The sequence below is a fragment of the Dipteris shenzhenensis genome, chromosome 7, assembly GCF_047967505.1.
Source record: "Dipteris shenzhenensis isolate YYH24624 ecotype China chromosome 7, Dip_SZ_1.0, whole genome shotgun sequence".
Classification (NCBI taxonomy): Eukaryota; Viridiplantae; Streptophyta; class Polypodiopsida; order Gleicheniales; family Dipteridaceae; genus Dipteris; species Dipteris shenzhenensis.
Genome location: NC_141602.1, coordinates 44676927 through 44701664, shown reverse-complemented (window position 1 = coordinate 44701664; position 24738 = coordinate 44676927). Strand labels below are relative to the sequence as shown.

At 52.0% G+C, this 24738-nt stretch overlaps 1 protein-coding gene across 1 annotated transcript in view; it reads right to left on the bottom strand.

Annotated features, from left to right (window-relative positions):
- Nucleotides 1-8724: 8724 nt before the first annotated feature.
- Nucleotides 8725-24738, bottom strand: part of LOC147900402 (putative alkaline/neutral invertase F) — a 34123-nt gene continuing 18109 nt past the window's right edge. Inside the window, exon 4 of the mRNA XM_087377297.1 lies at nt 8725-9255. Coding sequence (XP_087233423.1) covers nt 8960-9255 — 296 coding nt within the window. The 3' untranslated portion in view covers nt 8725-8959. The remainder of the gene's footprint in view (nt 9256-24738) is intronic.

Sequence of the window (24738 nt, the reverse complement as noted above, 5' to 3'; positions counted from 1 at the left end):
CCCGCCTCACTCGACCCCCCCCCCGCTCACCCACCTCGCTTCGCCCGCCCCTCTGCTTCACTTCCCCACCCCGCCTCCACCCTCCGCCTCCGCCACCATCCCTTCCACACCCAGGCGCCACCCTCCCGCTTCGTCTCCCCTTTTGGGGTGGCAGCCTGTTCTTCATCGGAAGCTTGCAGTTAGTCTTGGCGGTATGGCGGCCCCCTGCCCGGATCCGGAGGCCCAGTCGGACCCTCCCTCTCCAGATGCCTACCGCGTTATCCTGACAGAGCAACAATCATCTCGTGTGCAGGAGGTTGCCACTGACTTTGCCCGTACCTCTGTTTACGGTAGAGTCATTGGACACTCTCCCTCTAGAGCAACCATCAGGGACTGGCTCCAATCCACTCTCCTGCTAGAGGATGGCCATATTGAGGAGGTGGCCCTTATGGGAAGGGGCATCTTCTGGCTCAAACTCTCCAATGAGAAAGCTGCGAGCAACCTGATTGCCGGTTCCCCCACATCGGTGGATGGAAAGATTATCATGATAGTCCCGTGGTACCGTGGATTTAGCGCAGCAGATTTTGATGTTCGGTTCCGTATACCTCGCCACCCAGTGACACTAGTTTTTCCAGGGCTTGCTGCTGAGCTGCGGCCGATTGTCAGGGACTTGGGCTCCCATTTTGGATGGGTTATGCACGACACTTTCGCCGATGCGGTGACCACGGCAGGAGCCCCCCGTGTCCGAGTGGCTGTGGCAGACCCTGCGACCCTCCCCGCAGTGATCGAGATTGTGACAGATGCCGGCAGCATCACCCAGAGCATGATAGTCACCGGACAGCCAGGTCAGTGCCTGAGGTGCCACGGCTTTGGGCACTTGGCGGCTGCGTGCCCACGCTTCGCCAGCTCATCTCGACCCCCCCCGTCCCCGCCTCCTCCGCCCCCGCCCCCCCCCCGGACAGTCACGTCAGGAGGAGCCGAGGCAGGCGGAGCCCGGTCCAGAGTTAGTGGGTGGCTGGACCGAGGTTAGAAGGAAAAGAGGAAAGAACAAGAAGATCTCGGATAAAGGCAAGGAGGCAGAGGTTACCCTTCCGGCAGCAGCACCCCAGAGACCTGACAGGCAGCCGCCCCAGGGACCTGGGAGAGCTTCTTCGTCGACGGCAGGCCGCCCTTCACAGCCTCAGATCCCCCTCTCTCCCGCTCCCCCGCCCCTTTCCACCCAGTCCCAGTCCCTTCCCCAGTTTCCCCTCCCTTCGCCCGACCCGCAGCCTCAGCCTCCGTCTCTTCCTCCTCAGTCTCCTCCTCCTCCCTCTCAGCCCCAGCTCCAGAGGCGTCCCCATCCCCCCCCTCCCTCCGCTCCCCTCGACTCCTCTACAGTGTTAGCTGCACCCTCGGCTTCCCAGTCGAGGGCAGCCCCCGCTCCACCTCCTCCACTTGCTCCGCCAATCGCCTCCGTGGAGCTCGAGTCGCCTACCCCTCAGCCTCCTCCCCCTCCCCCCCCGCTGGCAGGACACCCGGAGTCTACACCACCACCGGAGCAGGCTTCCATGGCCGCTAGCCCCTCAGTGGCAGACTCTGATGGGTCTCAGCCTCAGGAGAGAGCGCTTCCTCGAGACTTTTACAGATCAGGCCCCTGGGACTACTTGGACGTGGCCGACCTTGGGACCTTCCCGGCTTATCTCGACATCAGCATCTTCCTGCTCCGCAAAGGGGCGGATGGGAAGATTGTCGCCTTGGCCCCTAGGGATGGCCCTAGCTTCGCCTTCACGTTCCTCAGCGATGGCACCGAGACCTGGACAGACGACTCGGTTTGGGAGGCGCTCAGAGAGCAGACACACGCCCAGGTCTGTTCCTGGATAGGCCCGTCCGGTGGGCAGCTTCTCGAGACTCAGTGGTCCGAGGGCGATGTGCGCTTGCGGTGGCGCTGCGCCGCCAAACGCTTCCGACTGATTGTGATCCTCAGACCTACCCTATCATGGCCTCTCCCCCAGGATGTCAGAGCTTGGTCCCATCAGAAACTCCGCACCTTCTATGGGATGACCACTTCAGAGATCTCGAGCTGGCTCGAGAAAGCATTTGTTCATGGCACCAAAGGCCTCTCGCCTTTGTTGAAGGTGTTGAAGGACGGGCAGGACGATCCCGTCTCCCCCTCCAAACCTTCTCATAAGCGGCAGCGCCTCCATTCCGACATGCCTGATTCTTCATCGACTTCGACCGCGAGCAGACAGTTGTTCGCAGCTCCCCATCCCTCGCCATGAGCCTACACCTCGTATCCTGGAATGTGAACGGGTTTCACTCTTCTGGCACCCGTGGTCCCAGGAAGCTCATTTTGCGACAGGAACTTCAGCCTGCAGTGATTGGTCGTTTGGATGTACTTCTGCTCCAGGAGCACAAGCTCTCTGCGGCTCATTCCCGTAGCTGCGGGAAGGTTCTCCCTGGACATTCCTACACTTACTGGGAGCCCTCGATCGGCGCACAGGGGAGGAGTGGGGGTGTCTGTACCTCCGTGTGCGAGCAGTTAGCCCAGGGAGTTTTCGATCATGGCACGTTGATCCCAGGCCGAGCCCTTTGGGTAGGCCTGGATTTGGAGGGATCCAAAATTGGAATACTCAACATTTACGCTCCTACAGACCTCCGATGCAGAGCCACTTTCTGGAGGACACTTACAGGGATTCTTCCAGTCATGGATTCCTGGATTGTTGGAGGTGACTTCAACAATCTGGAGACATTGGAGGACCAGCAGGGCAGAGGTCCGGAGTTCACAGGTATGGCTCAGGCAGAGCAGTCAGCTTGGGACTCCTTCATCTTCGCGACAGGAGGTAGGGACAGTTGGAGAGACCCGTCCTTCCGGCGTTGGCACGGGAGCCTGGACTTCTCTTGGGGCTTCCGCAGGGAAGGAGGCAGACTCCTGGAGAGGCTTGATAGATTCTATGTCAGTGATTGGGCCATCAGTAGAGGCGGTCAGGCGGGTATAGTTCCAGGGACGACACTTTCCGACCATGCGCCGGTACTCCTCTCTTTAGATTCGGCAGCCCAGACCGTTCCCCCCCGGTCATGCAGGATTCCCGATTCTATTTTCTCGAGGGAGGACGTGCGTAGCAGTATTTGCAGTCTTTGGGACAGAGATTGGGGGGAGTGCACGGATTTGGTGGACTCAGTTGCGCAGGCTCTGCAGGAGTCCAGCCAGATCTGCCAGCTTGCAGCCCTACAGGTTCGACAGGAGTGGTGGAGTAGAGAGAGAGCTCTTCGGAGGGACCTCGCATCCATTCAGCGACTCCAGCAGGCTTCCCCGGGCTCGGAGGAGCTTCGGATCCAGGCCCTTCGAGCCAGAGCCCTCCTGGAGGAGACACTCCAGCGCCGCTCAGAGTTTTCCTATCACGCCTCTCTCTCCTTCTGGGCCCGGAAGGGTGATCGGATGTGCAGGGAGTTCTTCAGGACGCATGGCCAGAGAGCTGCAGGTGATCAGCTTCGGAGTCTCAGGACAGCGGATGGTCACATCGTTACGGATTCGGGGGAGGTCCTGGGGTTGGCCACTGACTTCTACAGGACCCTCTTCCAGCAGGAGCCGCTTGCCCCTCGTGCTAGTCGTGCCCGTGAGGAGGTGTGGAGGCACATTCCATCCCTGGTCCAGCCTAGCATGCAGGCGTTGTTGTTGGCGCCGTTTACCTCGGATGAGATGCTGGAGGCCTTGATGGCTAACGACGGACAGAAATGCCCAGGAGAGGATGGGCTTCCCCGAGCTTTCTTCACTTCCTTCTGGGACCAGATCCATCAGCCCCTCCTTGCAGCTCTGCAGGGGATTTTCAGCAGCGGTTTGATGCCAGAGAGCCTCTCTTCGGGACTGATTTGCCTCATCCCGAAGGGAGGAGATAGACAGGAGATCCGCCAGTGGCGTCCGATCACTCTCCTTACTACCGCCTACAAAATCCTCGCCAAGATGATCAATGCCAGAGTTCGGCCTCTACTCCCAGACCTCATTCATGACACTCAGACAGGCTTTGTCCAGGATCGCAGTATCTTGGATAATGTCTTCACCTTTTCAGAGGCGGCGGAGTGGGCTCAGCACAGTGGATCACACCTCGCCATTCTACTTCTCGACTTTGAGAAGGCCTACGATCGCGTGGACTGGGCCTTTTTGGAGGGGACTCTGGAGCGGCTAGGTTTCCCGGCAGGATGGATTCAGGGTATCTCAGCTTTGTACAGGACAGCGTCTAGCAGGGTCATCATTGGAGGCAGGATGGGTGAGCGCTTCAGCTTGGAGAGATCAGTGCGTCAGGGTTGCCCCCTTGCTCCTTACCTGTTTCTTTTCTTCGCCGAGGCCATGACTTACTACCTTCGAGCGAGGTCTACCGGGATCCGGGGGGTTCGCCTTCCACTTCGGGAGGACACGGAGCTTCTAGACTCGGAGTACGCAGATGATACAGCCCTTTATGTCCAGGACGATGAGAGGATGCTAGAGAGGGTGCGGATGGCCTTGGAGGTCTTCTGCTCGGCCGCTGGTGCGAAAATCAACTGGAACAAGTCAGTTGGTTTTCTCACAGACCCTGGGGCGTGTTCTCAGTGGGGGCGATTTCTGGGTTTCCGATGGATTCCACGAGGACAGACAGCTAGATACCTTGGCTTCCAGGTTGGCCTAGACATCACGCCAGCTCAGCAGTTTCTCACGGTGCTAGACTCCATCCGACGGAAGCTGGCTTTCTGGAGTACTGCTAAGCTGTCTCTTGCAGGTCGTGCCCTGGTAGTTAACCAGGTCCTTCTAGCCACGGCTTGGTATGTGGCTTCATGCTGGTGCTTCTCGAGATCCAGCGTGGCACAACTCAGGAGGTTGGTTCGGAACTTCCTTTGGTCTGGGGAGGATGGTCTTAGAGATACCAGAGCCAGGGTTGCTTGGCAGACAGTCATTCTTCCGCAGGCTGAGGGTGGCTTGGGGGTTATCGATCCAGAGCTTCAGAGTCAGGCCTTGTTAGGCAAGCTTGTCATCCGCGGTTTGACCCCGGGGGGGCAGACGTGGAAGATGTTACTTCAGCAGGGAGTAGGCTCTTGTGTCCCGCGCCGAGGTGGAGAGTGGCCACCGTCCCTCAGGTGGATCTTCACTTCTGCCCCGCTCACTCAGCCCCGTTCTCCACTCGTTCGTAGCCTCCTCATGGTTTGGAGGCGGCTCCGTCTCAGTCTCATACAGTCCCAGCCCAGCTGTCAGGAGGAGATCGATCGCCAGCCGCTCGTCTGGAATGGGCAGGTCAGAGACGCCGAGGGCCTTCAGTTGGGGGAGAGATCACATATCAGGTGGGACGGCTGGATGAGGGGGCCAGCCCGGTCCCTTCGAGTTTGGAGGGATACGTACAGACATCTGGAGATGACCGATCTTGCAGTCGCAGCTGGAGGTGCACGTGGAGTCCAGGCGAGACGCACGGAGATTGACGGAGCGATCCCAGCCGCTTGGTTGGCTCCACCTGAGCCTCAGGTCCTCATGCCTGGAGACACCCGTTGGCTGGGGCAGTTCACCCCCCGTGGCATCCCACTGGTGGTCGCAGGACGTTTGGATGACTCCTCTATCGCCTTCTTCGCGGTTTCAGGGGATGGACGACTCAGGAGAGAGGATGCGCTCATCGACCCCCTACTCCCGTGGCAGAGGGTTAGGGTCGTAGGCCTTCTGGGGAAGGTCTGGCGTACCGACCCTAGTATCGAGCAGGACCAGTTGCAGCTTTGGCGTCTTTGGCTATGGGAGGGGCGGGCCTTGTCAGAGCTTGAGTGGGACCCAGGAGAGTGGTGGTGGCCAGAGATTGTGACAGGACAGGGGCCGACTTCCTTCTTCGCTTACAGCACGACTCTGGGCAGGCGAGTTCTCGGGAGGATGCAGAGCCGCCCCCCCACCCAGCGACCTAGCTGGTACGCACAGGGTATTTCCAGGTTCTTTTGCCAGGCATTCTGGAAGGCCTTGTGGGAGAGCTGGCGGCCACGGAAGATCTCATACTTCCTGTGGCTTCTTGCCCACAAAGGTCTTCCAGTGGGGAGCTGGTTGAGGCAGATAGGCCAGGACGGTTGCTGTCAGATTTGCCATGCGGATGAGGAGTCACCAAAACACTGCCTGTGGAGCTGCACGCGCGCCCAGGAAGTGTGGAGGTGGACCTTCGGGCTTCTTACCCGCGGAGCACCAGAGCTAGGAGTGATCACTTGGGGCGCGTTCTGTTGGTGCAGCACCGCACCTGGTCTTCATCACTTGTTCGAGGCATGCCAGCAGGACCCACCTTCCTTATCACACAGGGGACGTGGGGGCCGCTCGAGGGTATCCCACAGCACCTAGCAGAGGCTGATACAGGAGTTCGGGAGAGGCAGCCAGTCTGGGAGATTATCAGCAGCATTACAGGATGGCACATCTGGACCTCGCGCTGCGTGCAGATCCTCGATGGCACCTCCTTATCGACTGCCCAGATCATGGCGGAGATATGGAGTGAGATTATTCATACCCTCAGAGGCCAGTGGGACCAGATTCAGGGAGACTCCCGGGCTGGTCAGGAGAAGCGGAGACGCTTCCTCCAGGCTTGGGACACACAGAGCCTCTTCTTCGAGCAGACTACGCAGGGCCTTCGGTGGCACTACTCACCACCCCGATGGCTGTTCATTCACACTCAGCATATCCCTCCGTGAGAGTATGATTTATTATGCTACCTTTTAGGGCTGCGTCCGGTTTGTGAACGCAGCCCGTCAGCTATAAGCTGACCTCTTGTATTTTGTTCTCGAAGTAATATAATTAGCACTGTTTTTTCGGCAAAAAAAAAAAATGGGGGACATCCTTTTCTCTCAATCCTCCAAACAAGAATTCTTTCACACCCCTTTCTCCATAAATCTCATAATCCTAGCTCTAAAAGCGCCAAAAAATCCATTCATGGTTTACCTCCGAAGTCAAATCCTTTAAAAGAGACCAAAAGCAAGGAAGAAAAGAACCATAATAATCCTGTTGAAAGAAGAAACACAAAGAACCTAGGAGAATCAAAGCCCACATATTAGACAAACAATTGTAGTACAGAGTCAAAATTGTGATCCTATAGGTCAAGTCGACTTGGATTATTTGGATGAAGATCTCTATGATTAAATAATGGGATGGCTCACAATCCACTCTTTCGTAGGATTCTTGCCTGGAAGAACTCACTAAACAACAAAATGAATGGGATGAAAAGGTACAATTAGCATTCAATCATATCAACTTCAATGTCAAAGATGCCATGATTCCAACCATCAGAGACAAAAGTCAATGGTAGATGTAAGCTCTAGAGGATCACTTCAATGCCACAAAGAATCATCATGCCGTAGAATCAATTGAACAATGCAAACAATTATCTAGATAGACTAAAAGAACAAAGCATATCAACTCACATCAAATTGGTCAAAAGACAAAGACTACAAGACTCATATAGATTACACTAGGCAAAGACTTTGATTAATTTGTATAGTAATGGTCACCAAAGATACCCCATCTTTTGAAATTATGTCAAGCATATGCTTATGCAAGAACTAAGAAGAGGTGCAAACTTTGATACCATGTTAAGGAGAGACTATACACTACATTGAAATGAAAGAAAATGGTAATATATATATGTTCACCACTTAGGATTAGGGTTAGGGTTAGGATTAGGGCTTGTTCCATGAACTCTATGTAGCTCTCTAAACAGTGCAACTTATACCATTCTCAACAAATGAGGGCAAAGATGTCAAGGTTGCATGAGATGAGCTTTTGTGCCTAGGTAGTACAAGAGCATATCATTTATGCTACATCTCTACCTTAATCACACTAATTATCCATAGTGCAGACGAAGCAATGGCGAGCAAAACAAGAGGCAACAACACTGAACAAAGGTGGTGGAAGAGGAGCAAAAGGTGTGGAAGAGGCAGAACAGACATGCACATCCACATACAATGCAACCAAAATAGCACGGATCATGGATCTCCTCTAGGATATAAAGGGGGGGGGGGGAGGGGAGGAATTGTTTTCAAATGTGAGGCTCAATGCTGGCTTGTCCATGGGTAGTCCATCTCCGTGAGTAAAATGGCAAAAAGCAATGACAGTGTGGGGGTGCCATGTGTCCCAACTTAGCTCTGGGAGCTTTTGATATATCCTTATTGCACTCGCTAATGTGCCATTGTGTCCTACCTGTCCAAAGTGTGTGTGAGTGTCTTCTTATTGTTCTTTAGCTTGTTATAAGAGACACAAGTCTATATCCCCTTCCATTGCAAATGAGATGTTTAGCAAAAAAAATTAAGGTGCTAATCCCCTCTACCCTCTTTTCCTTTCTCTTAAATGAAAGGAGGTCTCCTCCAAAGGAAAAGCTTTATCAGAAATTGGCCATGGAACTATATGGATGAGTGTTAAGGGCACAGAGAGAGAGGAGAGCTTCCTTCGTGTTTTCTCTGTGTAGATACAAGGGAGCTACCCCCACGTCAAATAAGCAGCCTTACATGAGGGACTAAAGAAAATCCATTAATGGGACTTCAGAGCTAAGGAGGTATCACCAGCTGGAAAGGCAGATGAATGAGAAGAAAAATAACACATAGATGTTTCTTCCCTGTTCTTTCATGGATTAAGCCACCAGCAAACACTTCCTATCCTTGCAATGTAGTATGCTGGCACAAAATTATACAGTTACAAGACCAAGAATGCAATTCAAAACTGAACTCTGATCCTTCCATGCACAAGCAAACATGCATATTACACGGATACACGATTACTCACGTAGCCAGAAGACACCAGAAGACAAGTTGTATTAAAACTCCAGAAACACCAGAATACCAGCCTACCTAAAGAGATCCCACTGGCAGGCTTGCAAGAGCAAATGCTTGCCCTTGGTCTATCTTATTGATTATCTATTATAATGATGAGTTTTGATGGTAATATTACAAGAGAGAAAGGCTGCCCTTTGGTTAATCCTAACAGCTCAGACTTTGGATTAGACTAGAGAGCTCACATCAATCTCAGGTATCCTTCCCTTCAGAATGTCCACGATGCAGACCTGGTGAGGGTAGGTTTCATTTTCCTGTCCTCTTCCAATGCAATCATACCCAAGTGAGACGGATCCTCAAGCATCATCTTAGCCACAAGATAACCAGCAATTGACCAAGTCTGGAACCTTCGAGCCTGTTTTCCTATGTAGCGACCTAGTTTCCCATCATAATACTCAGGCCAATGATCCTTTGACAGTCTCTGTTCAACAAGTTCGATCGCTCTTCTAGCCATCTGTGGCCTTCCCGTCTTGATGCAAGCTGCTGTAAACAACCAAAGAAGGACTGCAACAGAGGCACAAACAACCAGGAATAAGCATCTGTCTGCAGCACAACCCTTTCTGCACTGCATTATGCAAGCATAAATTGCTTTTGTAAGTTAAAGCCACGAAAATTATTACGAATCATCTTTATATTTGTTGTGAAACTGGCAGAATAAAACATTAAATCATAAACTGCCTTGGCTGCCTTAATGGTGAAGAGGGATACACAGAAGACAAAAAAATCGTATGCCTCAAGAAGGGAATACCAGACATTGAATGGGATGAAAATGACATCAGCTGTATCACTCAGAAGGGAACACAAGTGCAGGCAGGAAGGGTTAAGATTCTCTTACAGAAAAATAAGCTGAAGGGTACGGATATCTGAGGAGCTCCCTCGGACCCAGCTCAAACAAAACTCACTAAAGTGAAGGATGCAGGTAAAGTGGGGACAAAAACCCCATCCCCCCTTGCATTTATTAAACTTTAGCCCCATTTGGTTTGGTATTTTCACTTAACACATGTTGCCGGTAGGTACTTACCCCTAGATGCATGCCTACAAATTAACCAATATTAATGTGCATGGAGGTTTCCAGAGCCTTTTGATCATCTAAGACCCCCTCATCAAAGACCTTGACAGCTAAATCCTTGATCGCACCCTTTAACACAACGCGACACAACAAAAACTATTTATATTTTTGTACATTACCATTGGTCTCTCTAAGGACTTTATGTCCCTGCTCCATCCGAATTCCTGCTACATCCCATGTGGAACATAATATTCCTTCCCTCTTCAAGCATCAACCTTTTGATGATAAACCCAAAAATGTTCTCCATATCTGGTAAACGTATTCCCATGTAGCCTCAGATAGACGAAGGCCATGCCAAGCATGAGTATCTTCATATGTTAGGGGAACCGGAGGATGAAAGGCTAAGGCTGGCTTGCATGCTGCATTTTTCACTAGTTCTTGTAACATAATATTCTGTAGGAGACCTTCCTTTTTCTCTTTAGGATTAACCACAGCCCACAATATCAGGGTGATAGCTTAATGCATTGCCCCGTAGCTGAGGACTTAACATGTGAAGGAATCTTGAGAAAAACTCTCTCCTTCAAATTCCCTACCACATAAGTCTTAGCCCTATCCAGGGCTTGGCCGATGCCTGACTTATCTAGTTCCAGCATCCTCTGCATCTAGACTATATAATCCGTGGCTGTAGTAGTAGGTACTTTTGTGGAACTCCAACTATCATTGGATTAACTGGTCTAGACTATATAATCCGTGGCTGTAGTAGTAGGTACTTTTGTGGAACTCCAACTGTAATTGGATTAACTGGTCTAATTCCATAATGCAATTCAAAAGGACTCATCCTTATGGATGAATGCTTTCTATCATTATAGCAAATTCCATGACGGCAACCACCAATTCCAAGAGCTTTGCCTTGATGAAATACATGCTCTCAACATATCTTCCAAAGTTTGGTTGACTCTTTCTATATAACCATCCATTTCAGGATGATCCCCAATACTCATTCCTAAGCGTATCAAATACAGCCGTCCAAAATCAACTGGTAAATCTCATATCCATGTTTGATATTATGTTTTCGGTAATCCATGCAAACAAAATATATTATTTAAAAATAAATCCGCTACTTACAGCCTTACAGAGCATTTACTGACTCTCTAATTGGAATGAAGTGAGCCATCTTGGTGAAGCGGTCAAGTACCACAAGGATAGAGTCATACCCTCCTTGTGTCTATGGTGGATTAACTATAAAGTCCATGGAAATGCTCTCCCGTCTGCGTGATGGGATTTCCAATGGCGATAGAAGGCCATGTGCCTTCACCCGTCTTGCCTCACTCACACAGAAAACAGCATGTGACATTCACGAGCATGCTTTTTCATCTTTGGCAAAAAGAAACCACGCTTTGCGAGCGTATGTCTTTTTAACACTTGGATGTCCCACACATGAGCTATCATGGCACTGATGGATGATCTACTAAAAATCATTTCAATTAGGTACTACTACCTTGCAATTTCTTTTAAGCATACCATCATCAAAGGTATATCTATATACCTAGATGAATCCAGGAACATTCCCAAACTCATCCTCTAAAAACACAACATAGTGCAGTTTCAATCTCACGATAGTCGCTCATAAGATTGAAAACCATAAACTCCATCACGCATAGCAAGGACTAGCTACTATGACATCCCCACTGATGTCATCAACGCCCAGCAGTGGGTGTAGACCATAGTATAAAAGTATGCTCTCACACCTACAAATCCACACACCCACACATACTTGAACATCCATTTATACAAAATCTTCGTACTGAGTTTCTGTTGGCACTCCGGAGGTGAAGGGCAAACTCAGCCATGACGAAGGCTAGCACTAAAGGAGAAGGCTAATCAAAAGGTTGTCCAAATCTCTTCATTCAAGATACAGCTGCTTGTGAAGTCTAAACGATTTCATTTTAGCCTCTCCCAAACGAGCATCTAAATCTAAATCTAACTGATAGGGCAACGCACTATTTAAGATAGAAAGAATTATCGCAATCCCAACAGGCCGCAACTTGGACGAAAACTTCACAAGGTGAAACTTGCATGTCTGCTAATACGGCATAAGCATATACCTAGATGAATCCAGGAACATTCCCAAACTCATCCTCTAAAAACACAACATAGTGCAGTTTCAATCTCACGATAGTCGCTCATAAGATTGAAAACCATAAACTCCATCACGCATAGCAAGGACTAGCTACTATGACATCCCCACTGACGCCATCAGCGCCCCACAGTGGATGCAGACCATAGTATAAAAGTATGCTCTCACGCATATAAATCCACACACCCACACATACTTGAGCATCCATTTATACAAAGTCTTCGTACTGAGTTTCTGTTGGCACTCCGGAGGTGAAGGGCAAACTCAGCCATGACGAAGGCTAGCACTAAAGGAGAAGGCTAGTCGAAAAGTAGCCCAAATCTCTTCATTCAAGCTACAATTGCTTGTGAAGTCTAAACAATTTCATTTTAGTCTCTCCCAAACGAGCATCTAAATCTAAATCTAGCTGATAGGGCAACGCACCATTTAAGATAGAAAGAATTATTGCAATACCAGCAGGCCGCAACTTGGACGAAAACTTCACAAGGTGAAATTTGCATATGTATGGCCTTTCCTATAGGCATATGTATATCTAGCATATGTATGGCCTTTCCTATAGGCCCGAGTTTTATCACAACAACCTTAAGTCAAAGGCTCTGGACACATTCATTCACTTTTGAGTTGTGAAATTTTGAGGGCAAAATTCTATGGGAAGGGATGGCTGTAATGAAGGGGGAAAAGGGGCAATTTAGAGGACCTTAAGAGGCCTCTTAGATGGGAGATGTGGAGGGACTATATAAGTCCCCATCCACCCCTATTTGTACACTTTTTGATGTGACATCTAATCCTATCTACTCTCCCACCTCCTTCCTACTACCTGCTCCCTACGCTCTCTCACCTTCACTCCTCCCTATTCTCTCACTATCTCTCTCTACCCCGCATCCTTCTCTCTCTCCTGTCCCCTTCCCCTCTCTTTCTCCCCCATCTCTCTCCCTCCTGCTATTCTATCCCCCTCCCTCCAAATCTACCCTAACCCCTTTTCTACATTTATTGACCTTTGTATCCAGCTCTACATTAAGCTCTGTCTTTATGGACTGCATTTCTAGATTAATCATGTAGAAACCAATTGAGGGGTAAGGGGAGACACTTTGCATGTTTGAATTACATCATCCATCACTATTTGCTTCTCAGGCCATTCCAGATCTTGAAATCGTGATTCTATTGCTACCAAACATCTGGTTGTAGCTGAAAAATATGGTCCCTAGGTCTGCTAACGAGTCGATTTAGCTTTGATACACCCTCGTGTATGGAGTGGGGGTGTACAACTGTAGCATAGGAGGTTTTGTTCAATGGAGGCATTTTCGAAGAGCCTGGCTGCTCCATTTTGGCCATGATATAGAACTACGTCCCCTAGTTGGAGCTAACCTTCGAGGTCGGCTCGGCAAATTGTCTTTGATGTAGTCCTTGTTGTCTCCCAATGGCATAAGGAATTTGATTCAATGCTCTTCATGTTTCAACCAATCTCTATGTGATTCGGATAGGTTTTCTCATGTGATGCCCTCTGGCAAGCTAAGTTTGTTGTATCATGTGCAAGAGAGAGAAGTCATGAGCCAACACAGCTTGAGGACCAATATCATCATCTATACAATGGCAGGGGTTGTGTGCAAACTCGTTAAAAAGTCATGCTTCCTCACCCCCAATGTTTTCAATGGTCATTTGTGACGTTGTGGTGAGTGCATTCATCCTTCCTCGCATGATTCTGAAGTCCCGCAAGGCACAATCATTAGATGTAGGAGCCTAATACAAACTTCTGCACAATAATACTATCATGTCAAATCACCAACATAGGACCCTTTTCGCACAAATTGAGCCTTATATGAGTTCAATGGATGCCTTTTGAATTGACTAATGTCCCAACTGACTTTTATGTCAATAAGAAGTGTAAAATATGACACATGCTTCCTCTCCAGTTTTCAATGGATTTTTCTTCTATGGCAAACTCATTTACAGCAAGAGCAAACAAGAACACTGAGTGGAGCCCTCAAGGTGAAATGTTAGTCACATGACACCACTCAGCTAACAAGTATCTTGGGCCTTGCCTCATTGTATAGAAATTCAGCATTTTCCAAAAGGTCAGCCCCTATCACAAAACACCTTCAAAAGTGATGCTTGTAGTCAAATGAAGTAAATGTTAGTCAAATGAAGTACATGTCAGCTTGAAGATATAAAATCTGCTTTGCTACACACCTAGGTGTTAAAATACATGACTTCTTATGGCACAATGCCAAAGGCAAAAGTATCCTGGACCAAAGTTCGAGGACAGCTTCGGCTTGTTCGTAATGTAGGTGACATGGCGACCAGCAGTAAGTAAGCAGTCCTACCCCCCTCGCCCTCGCCGCACACCCCCGCCTCAGCCCGCCTCCACGCCCTCACCCCCTCGCCCCTCGACCCTCGCCTCTCCTCTCGCCCCGCCCCGCCCCTCGCCTTACCCCCCGCCTCTCGTCTCGCCCCTCGCCGCGCCCTCCGCCTGCCCCTGCCTCGCCCCTCCGCCTCACCTCGTCCCTCGCTACGCCCCCACCCCCTCGCCTCGCTCCGCCCGCCCCTCGCCCCTCCGCCCTTCCGCCCCGCCCCTCGCCTTCCACCCCCACCCGCCCCCGCCCTCGCCCTTCACCCCCCTCCGCCCCTCCGACCTCCGCCCCCACCCTCGCTCTCCCCCCCCCTCCCCCTCCGCCTCCCGCCCTCGCTTCCACCGCCGTCCCTCCCCCTCGCCTTCGACCTCCGCCTCCGCTCTCGCCTCCGCCATCCGGCCTCCACCCTTTCCGCCTTCCGCCTCCGCCCTCGCCTTTGCCTCCGCTTCCCCCACCGCCTCGTTTCGTTTCGCGCCTCGTTTCGTTTCGTATCGCCTCACCCTTCTTCGTCACACCCAGGCTCCACCCCCTCGTCTATCTCCCCCCTTTTTGGGTGGCAGCCTCTTCTTCATCGGAGGTCTCGTAGTTTGTCTTGGCGGTATGGCGGCTCCCTGCCCGGAACCGGAGGCCCAGTCGGACCCTCCCTCTCCAGATGCCTACCGCGTTATCTTGACAGAGCAACAGTCGTCTCGGGTACAAGAGGTTGCCAATGACTTTGCCCTTACTTCCGTCTATGGCAGTCATTGGACACTCCCCCTCCAGATCAGCCATCAGGGACTGGCTCCAGTCCACTCTCATGCTAGAGGACAGCCACATCGAGAAGGTGGCCCTTATGGGATCTTCTGGCTTAAACTCTCCACTGCGAAAGCTGCGAGCAACCTGATTGCTGGTTCCCCCACATCTGTGGATGGAAAGATCATCATGATAGTCCCTTGGTACCGTGGATTCAGCGCAGCGGATTTTGATGTTCGTTTCCGCATACCTCGCCACCCAGTGACGCTAGTTTTTCCAGGCCTTGCTGCTGAGTTGCGGCCGATAGTCAGGGACCTGGGCTCCCACTTTGGCTGGGTAATGCATGACACTTTCGTCGACACGGTTACTGCGGCAGGAGCCCCCCGAGTCCGTGTGGCTGTGGCAGACCCTACGACTCTCCCTGTAGTGATTGAGATCATGACAGACGCTGGCAGCATTACCCAGAGCATGGTAGTCACAGGACAGCCAGGCCAGTGCCTGAGGTGTCACGGCTTTGGGCACCTGGCTGCTATTTGTCCACGATTCTCCAATTCCTCTCAGCCCCCTCCGCCCCCTCCCCCCCCCTCCGGGCAGCCACGTCAGGAGGAGCAGAGGCAGCCCGAGTCCGGTCCAGAGATGGCTGGCGGCTGGACCGAGGTCAGAAGGAAAAGAGGAAAGAATAAGAAGATTTCTAAAAAAGGCAAGGAGGCAGAGGTTACCCAACCTACAACAGCGCCTTAGAGACCTGACAGGCAGCCGCACCAGGGTCCTGGGAGAGCTGCTTCTTCGACTGTAGCCCGCCCTCCGCAGCCTCAGGTCCCCCTCTCTTCCGCTCCCTAGCCCCCTTCCACTCAGTCCCAGCCCCTTCCCCAGTCGCACCCCCCTCTTCCCGAACCGCAGCATCAGCCCCCGCCTCTTCCTCTTCAGCCCCCTCCTCTTCCTACTCAGCCCCAGTCCCAGTTTCAGCCCCATCCCCCTCCCCCCGCCCCTCTCAGCTCTCCTGTAGTGTCAGCTGCACCAATGATTCCTCAGCCGCGGGCAGCCCCCACTCCCCCTCCTCCGCCCCCCCGCTAGTCGCTTCCGTGGAGTCTGAGTTGCCTACCCCTCAGCCTCCTCCCCCTTCCCCACCCCAGGCAGGACACCCCGAGTCTACACCACCCCTGGAGCAGTCTTCCCTGTCTGCTAGCCCGACCCCCTCAGTTGCAGACTCTGGCGGGACTCAGCTTCAGGAGAGAGAGCTTCCTCGCGACTTCTACAGATCTGGCCCCTGGGACTACTTGGATGTGGCCGACCTTGGGACCTTCCCTGCTTGTCTCGACATCAGTATCTTCCTGCTCCGTAAAGGGGCGGATGGGAAGATCGCAGCCTTGGCCCCGAGGAATGGCCCTAGCTTTGCTTTCACATTTCTCAACGATAGCACCGAGACTTGGACAGACGACTTGGTCTGGGAGGCTCTCAGAGAGCAGACGCACGCTCAGGTTTGCCCTGGATAGGCCCGTCGGGTGGACAGCTTCTCGAGACTCAGTGGTCCGAGGGAGACGTGCGCCTGCAGTGGCGCTGCGCCGCCAAGCGCTTCAGATTGATTGTGATCCTCAGGCCCCCTATGTCGTGGCCCCTTCCCCAGGATGTCAGAGCCTGGACTCCTCAGAAACTCCGAGCCTTCTACGGGATGACTACCTCAGAGATCTCGAGTTGGCTCGAGAAAGCGTTTGTCCATGGCACTAAGGCCTCACGCCTTTGCTAAAAGTGTTGAAGAACGGGCAAGACGACCCCGCCTCCCCCTCCAAACCCTCTCAAAAGCGTCAGCGCATCCATTCCGAAATGTCAGCTTCTTCATCGACATCAGCCGCGAGCAGACAGTTGTTCGCAACCTACCAGTCCTCACCATGAGCTTACACCTTGTCTCCTGGAACGTGAACGGGTTTCATTCTTCTGGCACCCGTGGTCCTAGGAAGCTCATCTTGAGACAGGAACTTCAACCAGCAGTGATTGGTCGCTTGGATATACTTCTGCTCCAGGAGCATAAGCTTTCAGTGGCTCATTCCCGTAGCTGCGGGAAGATCCTCCCTGGACGCTCACACTTATTGGGAGCCCTCGATTGGCGCACAGGGGAGGAGTGGCAATGTCTGTACTTCCGTGGGCGAGCTGTTTGCCCAGGGAGTTTTTGGTCATGGTACGTTGATTCCAGGCCGTGCACTTTGGGTTGGCCTAGAGTTGGAGGGTTCCAAAATAGGAATCCTCAACATCTATGCTCCCACAGACCTCCGATGCAGAGCCACTTTCTGGAGGACACTCACAGGGATTCTCCCAGACATGGATTCCAGGATTGTTGGAGGTGACTTCAACAATCTGGAGACCTTGGAGGACCAGCAGGGCAGAGGACCAGAGTTTACAGGTATGGCTCAGGCAGAGCAGTCCGCTTGGGACTCCTTTATCTTCGCGACAGGAGGTAGGGACAGCTGGAGAGACCCGTCCTTATACCGTTGGCACGAGAGCTTGGACTTCTCGTGGGGCTTCCGCAGGGAAGGAGGCAGACTCCTGGAGAGACTGGATAGATTTTATGTCAATGATTGGGCCATCAGTAGAGGTGGTTAGGCGGGATAGTGCCAGGGACGACACTCTCTGACCACGCGCCTGTGCTCTTATCATTAGACTCGGCAGCTCAGTCCCTTCCTCCCCGTTCGTGCCGAATTCCCGATTCCATCTTCTCGAGGGAGGAGGTGCGCAGTATTATCGGTAGCCTTTGGGACAGAGATTGGGGCGAGTGCGTGGATCTGGTAGATTCGGTGGCGTAGGCTTTGCAGGAGTCCAACCAGATATGCCAGCTCGCAGCCCTTTAGGTTCGCCAGGAGTGGTGGGGCAGAGAGAGAGCTCTTCGTAGGGACCTCGCCTCCATTCAGCGACTCCAGCAGGCAGTCCCGGGCTCGGAGGAGCTTCGGATCCAGGCCCTTCGAGCCAGAGCCCTTCTTGGGGAGACTCTCCAGCGCCGCTCAGAGTTTTCCTATCATGCCTCCCTCTCATACTGGGCTCGGAAGGGCGACCGGATGAGCAGGGAGTTCTTCAGGACGCATGGCCAGAGAGCAGCAGGTGATCAGCTACGGAGTCTTAGGACAGCGGAGGGGCATATCGTTACTGATCCGGGTGAGGTCTTGGGGTTGGCTACCGACTTCTACAGGACCCTTTTCCAGCGGGAGCAGCTTGCCCCTCGTACTCGACGTTCCCGCGAGGAGGTGTGGAGGCACATTCCAGCCCTTGTTCAACCCAGCATGCAGGCGACGTCGATGGCACCGTTCACTACTGACGAGATGCTGGAGGCCTTGATGGCCATCGATGGGCAGAAATGCCTTGGCGAGGATAGGCTCTCTCGCGCTTTCTTCACCTCCTTCTGGGATCAGATCCATCAGCCCCTCCTAGCAGCCCTTCAGAGGATTTTCAGCAGCAGATATATGCCAGAGAGCCTCTCCTCGGGACTGATTTGCCTCATCCCGAAGGGAGGAGATCGACAGGAGATCCGTCAGTGGCGCCCGATCACTCTCCTCACCACTGCCTACAAAATCCTTGCCAAGATGATCAGCGCCAGAGTTCGGCCTCTACTTCCTAACCTCATTCATGACACTCAGACAGGCTTTGTCCAAGATCGCAGTATCCTGGATAATGTCTTCACCTTCTCAGAGGCGACGGAGTGGGCTCAGCACAGTGGGTCACATTTAGCCATCCTACTTCTCGAATTTGAGAAGGCCTACGATCGAGTGGACTGGTCCTTCCTGGAGGGTACTCTGGAGCGACTAGGGTTCCCAGTAGGATGGATTCAGGGTATTTCGGCGTTATACAGGACAGCTTCCAGCAGGGTCATCATCGGCGGCAGAATGGGAGAGCAATTTCGTTTGGAGAGATCAGTGCGTCAGGGTTGCCCCCTCGCTCCTTACCTGTTTCTCTTCTTCGCCGAGGCCATGACATACTACCTTCAGGCGAGGTCGACCGGGATCCGGGGTGTTCGCCTTCCCATCAGGGAGGACACGGAGCTCCTGGACTCAGAGTATGCAGATGACACAGCACTGTACGTTCAGGATGATGAGATGATGCTGAAGAGGGTGAGGCTGGCCCCAGAGGTCTTCTGTTCGGCAGCCGGTGCAAAAATCAACTGGAACAAATCAGTTGGCTTTCTCACAAACCCCGGGGCGTGCTCACAGTGGGGGAGGTTTTTGGGTTTCAGATGGATCCCGCGGGGACAGACAGCTAGATATCTCGGCTTTCAGGTCGGCCTGGACATCACGCCAGCTCAGCAGTTTCTCCCGGTGCTAGATTCCATTCGACGGAAGCTGGCTTTCTGGAGCACTGCTAAGCTCTCTCTTGCAGGTCGTGCTCTTGTAGTCAACCAGGTTCTCCTGGCCACGGCATGGTATGTGGCCTCTTGTTGGTGTTTCTCGAGATCCAGCATGGCATAGCTTAGGAGGTTGGTCCGGAATTTCCTGTGGTCTGGGGGGGACGGTCTCACAGATACCAGAGCCAGGGTAGCTTGGCAGACAGTCATTCTTCCGCAGGCTGAGGGTGGCTTGGGGGTCATCGATCCTGAGCTTCAAAGTCAGGCCCTACTGGGCAAGTTGGTTATCCGCGGTTTGACCCCGGGGGGGGCAAACGTGGAAGATGTTACTTCAGCAGGGGATCGGTTATTGCGTCCCGCGCCACGGTGGAGAGTGGCTACCGTCCCTCAGGTGGATCTTCACTTCTGCACCGCTCACTCACTCCCGCTCCCCGCTCATTCGTAGCCTTCTCATGGTTTGGAGGCGGCTCCGCCTCAGTCTCATACAGTCCCCTCCTAGCTGTCAGGAGGAGATCGACCGCTAGCCACTCATCTGGAACGATCAGGTCAGAGATGCCTTGGGCCTTCAGCTGGGGGAGAGATCACATATCATGTGGGACGGTTGGATGCGGGGGCCAGCCCGGTCCCTTCGAGTTTGGAGGGACACGTACAGACACTTGGAGACCGTTGCTCTAGCAGCCGTAGCTAAAGGTGCCCGTGGAGCTCAGGCAAGACGCACAGAGATAGACAGAGCGATTCCAGCCGGTTGGTTGGTTCCACCCGAGATTCAGATCCTCATGCCTGGTGATGACCGTTGGCTAGGACAGTTCACCCCCCGTGGCATCCCACTGGTGGTTGCAGGTTGGATGGACGACACCTCTGTTCCCTTCTTCGCGGTTTTGGGGGACGGCCGACTCAGGAGAGAGGATGTGCTCATCGACCCCCTCCTCCCGTGGTAGAGGGTTCGGGTCGTAGGCCTCGTGGGGAAGGTTTGGCGGACCGATCCTAGTATAGAGCAGGATCAGCTGCAGTTATGGCGACTCTGGCTCTGGGAGGGGCGGGCCTTGTCAGAGCTTGATTGGGACCCAGGAGAGTGGAGATGGCCAGAGGTTGTGACAGGCCAGGGGCCGACCTCTTTCTTCGCCTACAGCACGACATTGGGCAGGAGAGTTCTCGGGAGGATGCAGAGCCGGCCGCCCACCCAGCAGCCCAATTGGTATGCTCAGGGTATCTCCAAGCTATTTTTGCAGGCCTTCTGGAAGGCCTTGTGGGAGAGCTGGCGGCCGCGGAAGATCTCCTACTTCCTTTGGCTACTCGCCCACAATGGTCTTCCAATGGGGAGCTGGTTGCGGCAGGTTGGTCAGGATGGACGTTGTCAGATCTGTCATGAGGACGAGGAGTCACCAAAACATTGCCTGTGGAGCTGCACTCGCGCCCAGGAAGTGTGGAGGTGGACCTTCGAGATCCTTACTCGCGCAGCACCGGAGCTAGGTTTGATCACTTGGGACGCGTTCTGCTGGTGCAGCACCGCACCTGGCTTTCGAGGCAGGCCCGCAGGACCCCACATTCCTTATCACACAGGGGACTTGGGGGCCGCTCGAGGGCATTCCGCCGCACCTGGCAGAGGCTGACACAGGATCTCAGGAGAGGCAGCCAGTCTGGGAGATTATTAGCAGCATCGCAGGATGGCACATTTGGACCTCGCACTGCGCGCAGATCCTCGGTGGCACCTCTCTTTCGACTGCCCAGGTCATGACCGACATCTGGAGTGAGATTATACACACACTCAGAGGCCAGTGGGACCAGATACAGAGAGATTCCCGGGCTGGCCGGGAGAAGCGGAGACGCTTCCTCCGTGATTGGGATACGTAGGGCCTCTTCTTCGAGCATACTTCGCAGGGCCTTCAGTGGCTCTATTCACCACCTCTCTGGCTGTTCATTCACACTCGCCTGATCCCTCCGTGAGAGAGAGCTTTACATTTTTGTTTCCTTTTAGGGCTGCGTCCAATTTGTGAACGCAGCCCCGTCAGTTGCAAAGCTGACCTCATGTATCTTGTTTTCGAAGTAATATAATCAGCACTGTTTTTTCGGCAAAAAAAAAAAGTTAGGCTTTAGTTGTTTTGGATCTTCAATGAAGCACACAAAGGGACAGATCTACCCAGCAATAGAAAAGCATGTTGTGTTGCAAAGGAGGAGGAGAACTCACCTTGTAGCTATTGAAGCCTACAAGAAGGCACATGGCAGATAAGAGGACCCTACCTCAGTAGGTACAGCGTACGGAATCGGCTTTGGTACCTTACCTCAACAACAATATATGTTGTAGGTGTTGGTACATGTATTGGCAGGTTTTGTACTTGGTTCTCTATATCAATACATATGCTTTTAGTTGTACATTTGAGTATTCTCTCTCCAAATCTTAAGTTGGGTTTATCTAGGTCAGCTCCCCATGAAACCTTTGTCTGGAACTTTGAATCGCAATAGAAGAAGAAAGAAAGAAAGAAAGAAAGTTTATTAAAGTCTTCAAAAGACCGATGGGTCTATGAGACTGTGAAAATCCTGATACAATGAGCTGTGGTAGTGGAGCTACTAAACGAGCATCCATCTCAATGCAAAATGCAAAATGCAAAAAATGCAAAAATGCAGAATGGCAGTACTAAGTCCTAAGTACAACATAGTCATGTCGATGGTCGACTATATATCAATCTCAGCATCATCATCAATATCATCATCATCCCTAGCAACAGCAAGATATCAGATGGATGAGGCAATGGAGGCATGAAGTCGGCAATAGAGTGCTGTCGGCCACTCAGAGATGCGGTCCTGGCACGTCTCTTGATCGTGGCTCTGCGTCTAACCAGGGCTACTGTGACCCCCGTCAATCAGGCTCCGACTCTAAACAAGGAGGGATGTCTCCAAGTGTGATCTGTGTGTCGACCCTCTGTCTGAGCTGTCGGGTCACGGGCTCCGGGTCACGGTCATGTCGAGGCCTCGTCTCGTTGGGGTCCATGTGATGTAGCTAAAAGAACTCTGTGATAGAGCTCTGAGAGGGATCAACCAAGGAAGAAGTCTGCTCCTGTCTCCGTGCTTGGAGTATCCTCTCGCGGTGTCTCATGAATGAAACCTGCCAAACACCGCCTGTCTGGGTAGGAGAGGAAGCGGGCTAAAATCCCATAACTATCCCTGAAGAGGCTACACCCCACCCCACCCTCCCCCCCCCCCCCCCCCCGCGGAAGGTCTATAGAAAATTACAAAGCCTGCTCACAAGGGAGCATAAATCCGATACAAGTAGAATTCTCCATCCATACAAAGAGCAAGATTGCTCTCAAATTTATAAACATGGCATGCAGCCAAAAAGCTAGGATTCTTCAAAAGTTGAGGCTTGCTTTTAGCCGAAACAGGCCAGCTTTTTCCTAGAAAGCAATAGCTTTCTTATCCAAATAGGCAGCTTTTAACCCTGTGGGCCCTCTTTTAGAATGCTCGCCCCCTTCCGTGTGCCTTCTAAGCAAAATTGGACACTCCATACCTGCTTGTCTCTTGTGGAACATGCTTTTTGTGCTTTTTCCCTTAAAATGAGGGCCTTTTACAATATCCAACACAATTTAACCCATCAAAGGTTAGCTAATGCATGTATTCTAGTTCTTGGACTAATCCTAGTCCCTTGTGGGCATCCCCATAATGCTTACTAACCAATGTAAAACAAAGGAAATACACTTGCTCTAGCTAACCAAAGTCAACTTTCTTTGACCAAAACCAATAATGAAACAAAATTATCTTTCTTTCATTGGAGAAGTACAATTCGTGACACCCCACCTATGAACCCCCAAATGAGGAGAGCATGGAGGAGGTGTACCAGCAGTGACTCAGAGAGGCCATATGGGCAGCCACATGGGCAGCCACAAGGGTAAATCTGAAGGCATTGGCACAGGTGCCACATGGGAAGAATGCCAGCTGCCATGTTCAGCAAAGACAGCAAGGATAGCGGTCGGTTAACTGTGACTGAGCTTGCATCAGCTTGGAGCAGAGGAGAACCTGCAAGTACAGCATGGCCGGGTTGTCTGGTCCAAGGCAGAAGGCTACAGACAGAGCAACAAACCTGCACAGCAAGCAAGAGAAGTTTAGAGGTGTTCTGCAGGTCGGGGCAAGGCAGAAAGGTGCAACAGCCAGGCGCCTATTGCAGGGCTGCCATGTGGCAGAAGGTGCAATGACTTAGAAAGTACTTTGTCTGCAGGACCAGGTCGGATCAGCAGCCAGTCTTCAGACTGTGTTGGGCAGTTTCCAGCTCTCCCGTCCTATATAAAGGGCACAAAGCCTTCTCATTTGTATCCATCTGTTGCGCCTCACAATAGGCTGTCTTGGAGAGCACCAAGGTCAACATCCATTGTTGGTGGGCCAAAGAATGCGCAGCAGTCTGGGGCAGCAAGGAAGTCCACACAACATGCCATCCAGCCTGCAGATCATCTGAAGGGTGAAGAGAAGTACACTGCAGGGTCAGAGAGGTTGAAAGGATTAAAAAATTTTTTACCTTTAGCTGTCCACTGGAGCAGCAGGAACGGGTGTCTACAGGGCATCACTATGCAGCACCATGCTGAGAGTGCTTTTAAGATGCCACGAGGAGGTAAGAGAACAGTTCTAGAGTCACAGGGCTCCATATCTAGGCAGCACCCTGCTACGAGATAGTGTGGCATACAACATACACATTTGTATTTTTTTGGTCCATGTTTGGCACAATACATATAAAAGTGTTTCTACGCTCTCCCTTGAGCACAGTTCATTTACTCTCTCTCTCTCTCTCTCTCTCTCTCTCTCTCTCTCTCTCCACTAGTACACAATAAGGAAAGAGGCTGCTAGGGCATATCACCGACTCTTTGTTTATCTTCCACTACAAAGAACGTTGGCCGTAGCAAGCAACCTCCACCTTTGTTTTCTAGCACCTGAAGTATATACCTAGATGTTTTCTAGCACCTGAAGTGTTCTTTCCATACATGCATGCACATGTCAACGGCTATTACCCCGTGTTCCTACCTTAGAACAGCCCCCAATCCTTTGCCATTAGCATCTGCCTCCACAATGAAAGGACGTGAAAAATCAGGTCATACCAAGGCAGGCGCATGAATGAGAGCAAATTTCAGGGCTTCAATACTGGCTTCCTTTGACCATATAAAAGCATCCTTCTCCAAGAGGTCAGTAAGAGGAGCTGCCCTCTTGGCAAATTTGTAAATAAAGCGCATGTAGAAGAAAGCAAGACCTAAAAATCCTCTCAATTGGGTGGGATTTTGTGGCTGTGGCCAATGCCTTGTCTACTCACAATATGCCCCAGGTACTCAACCTCCTTTGCCATAAAAGTGCCTTTGCTGGCCTTTGCATAAAGTTAATGCATTCTCTAGCACTTGCTTCACATGCTTAATGTGCTCCTGCCTATCCTTACTATAAATGAGGATATCATCAAAGAAAACCAGCACGC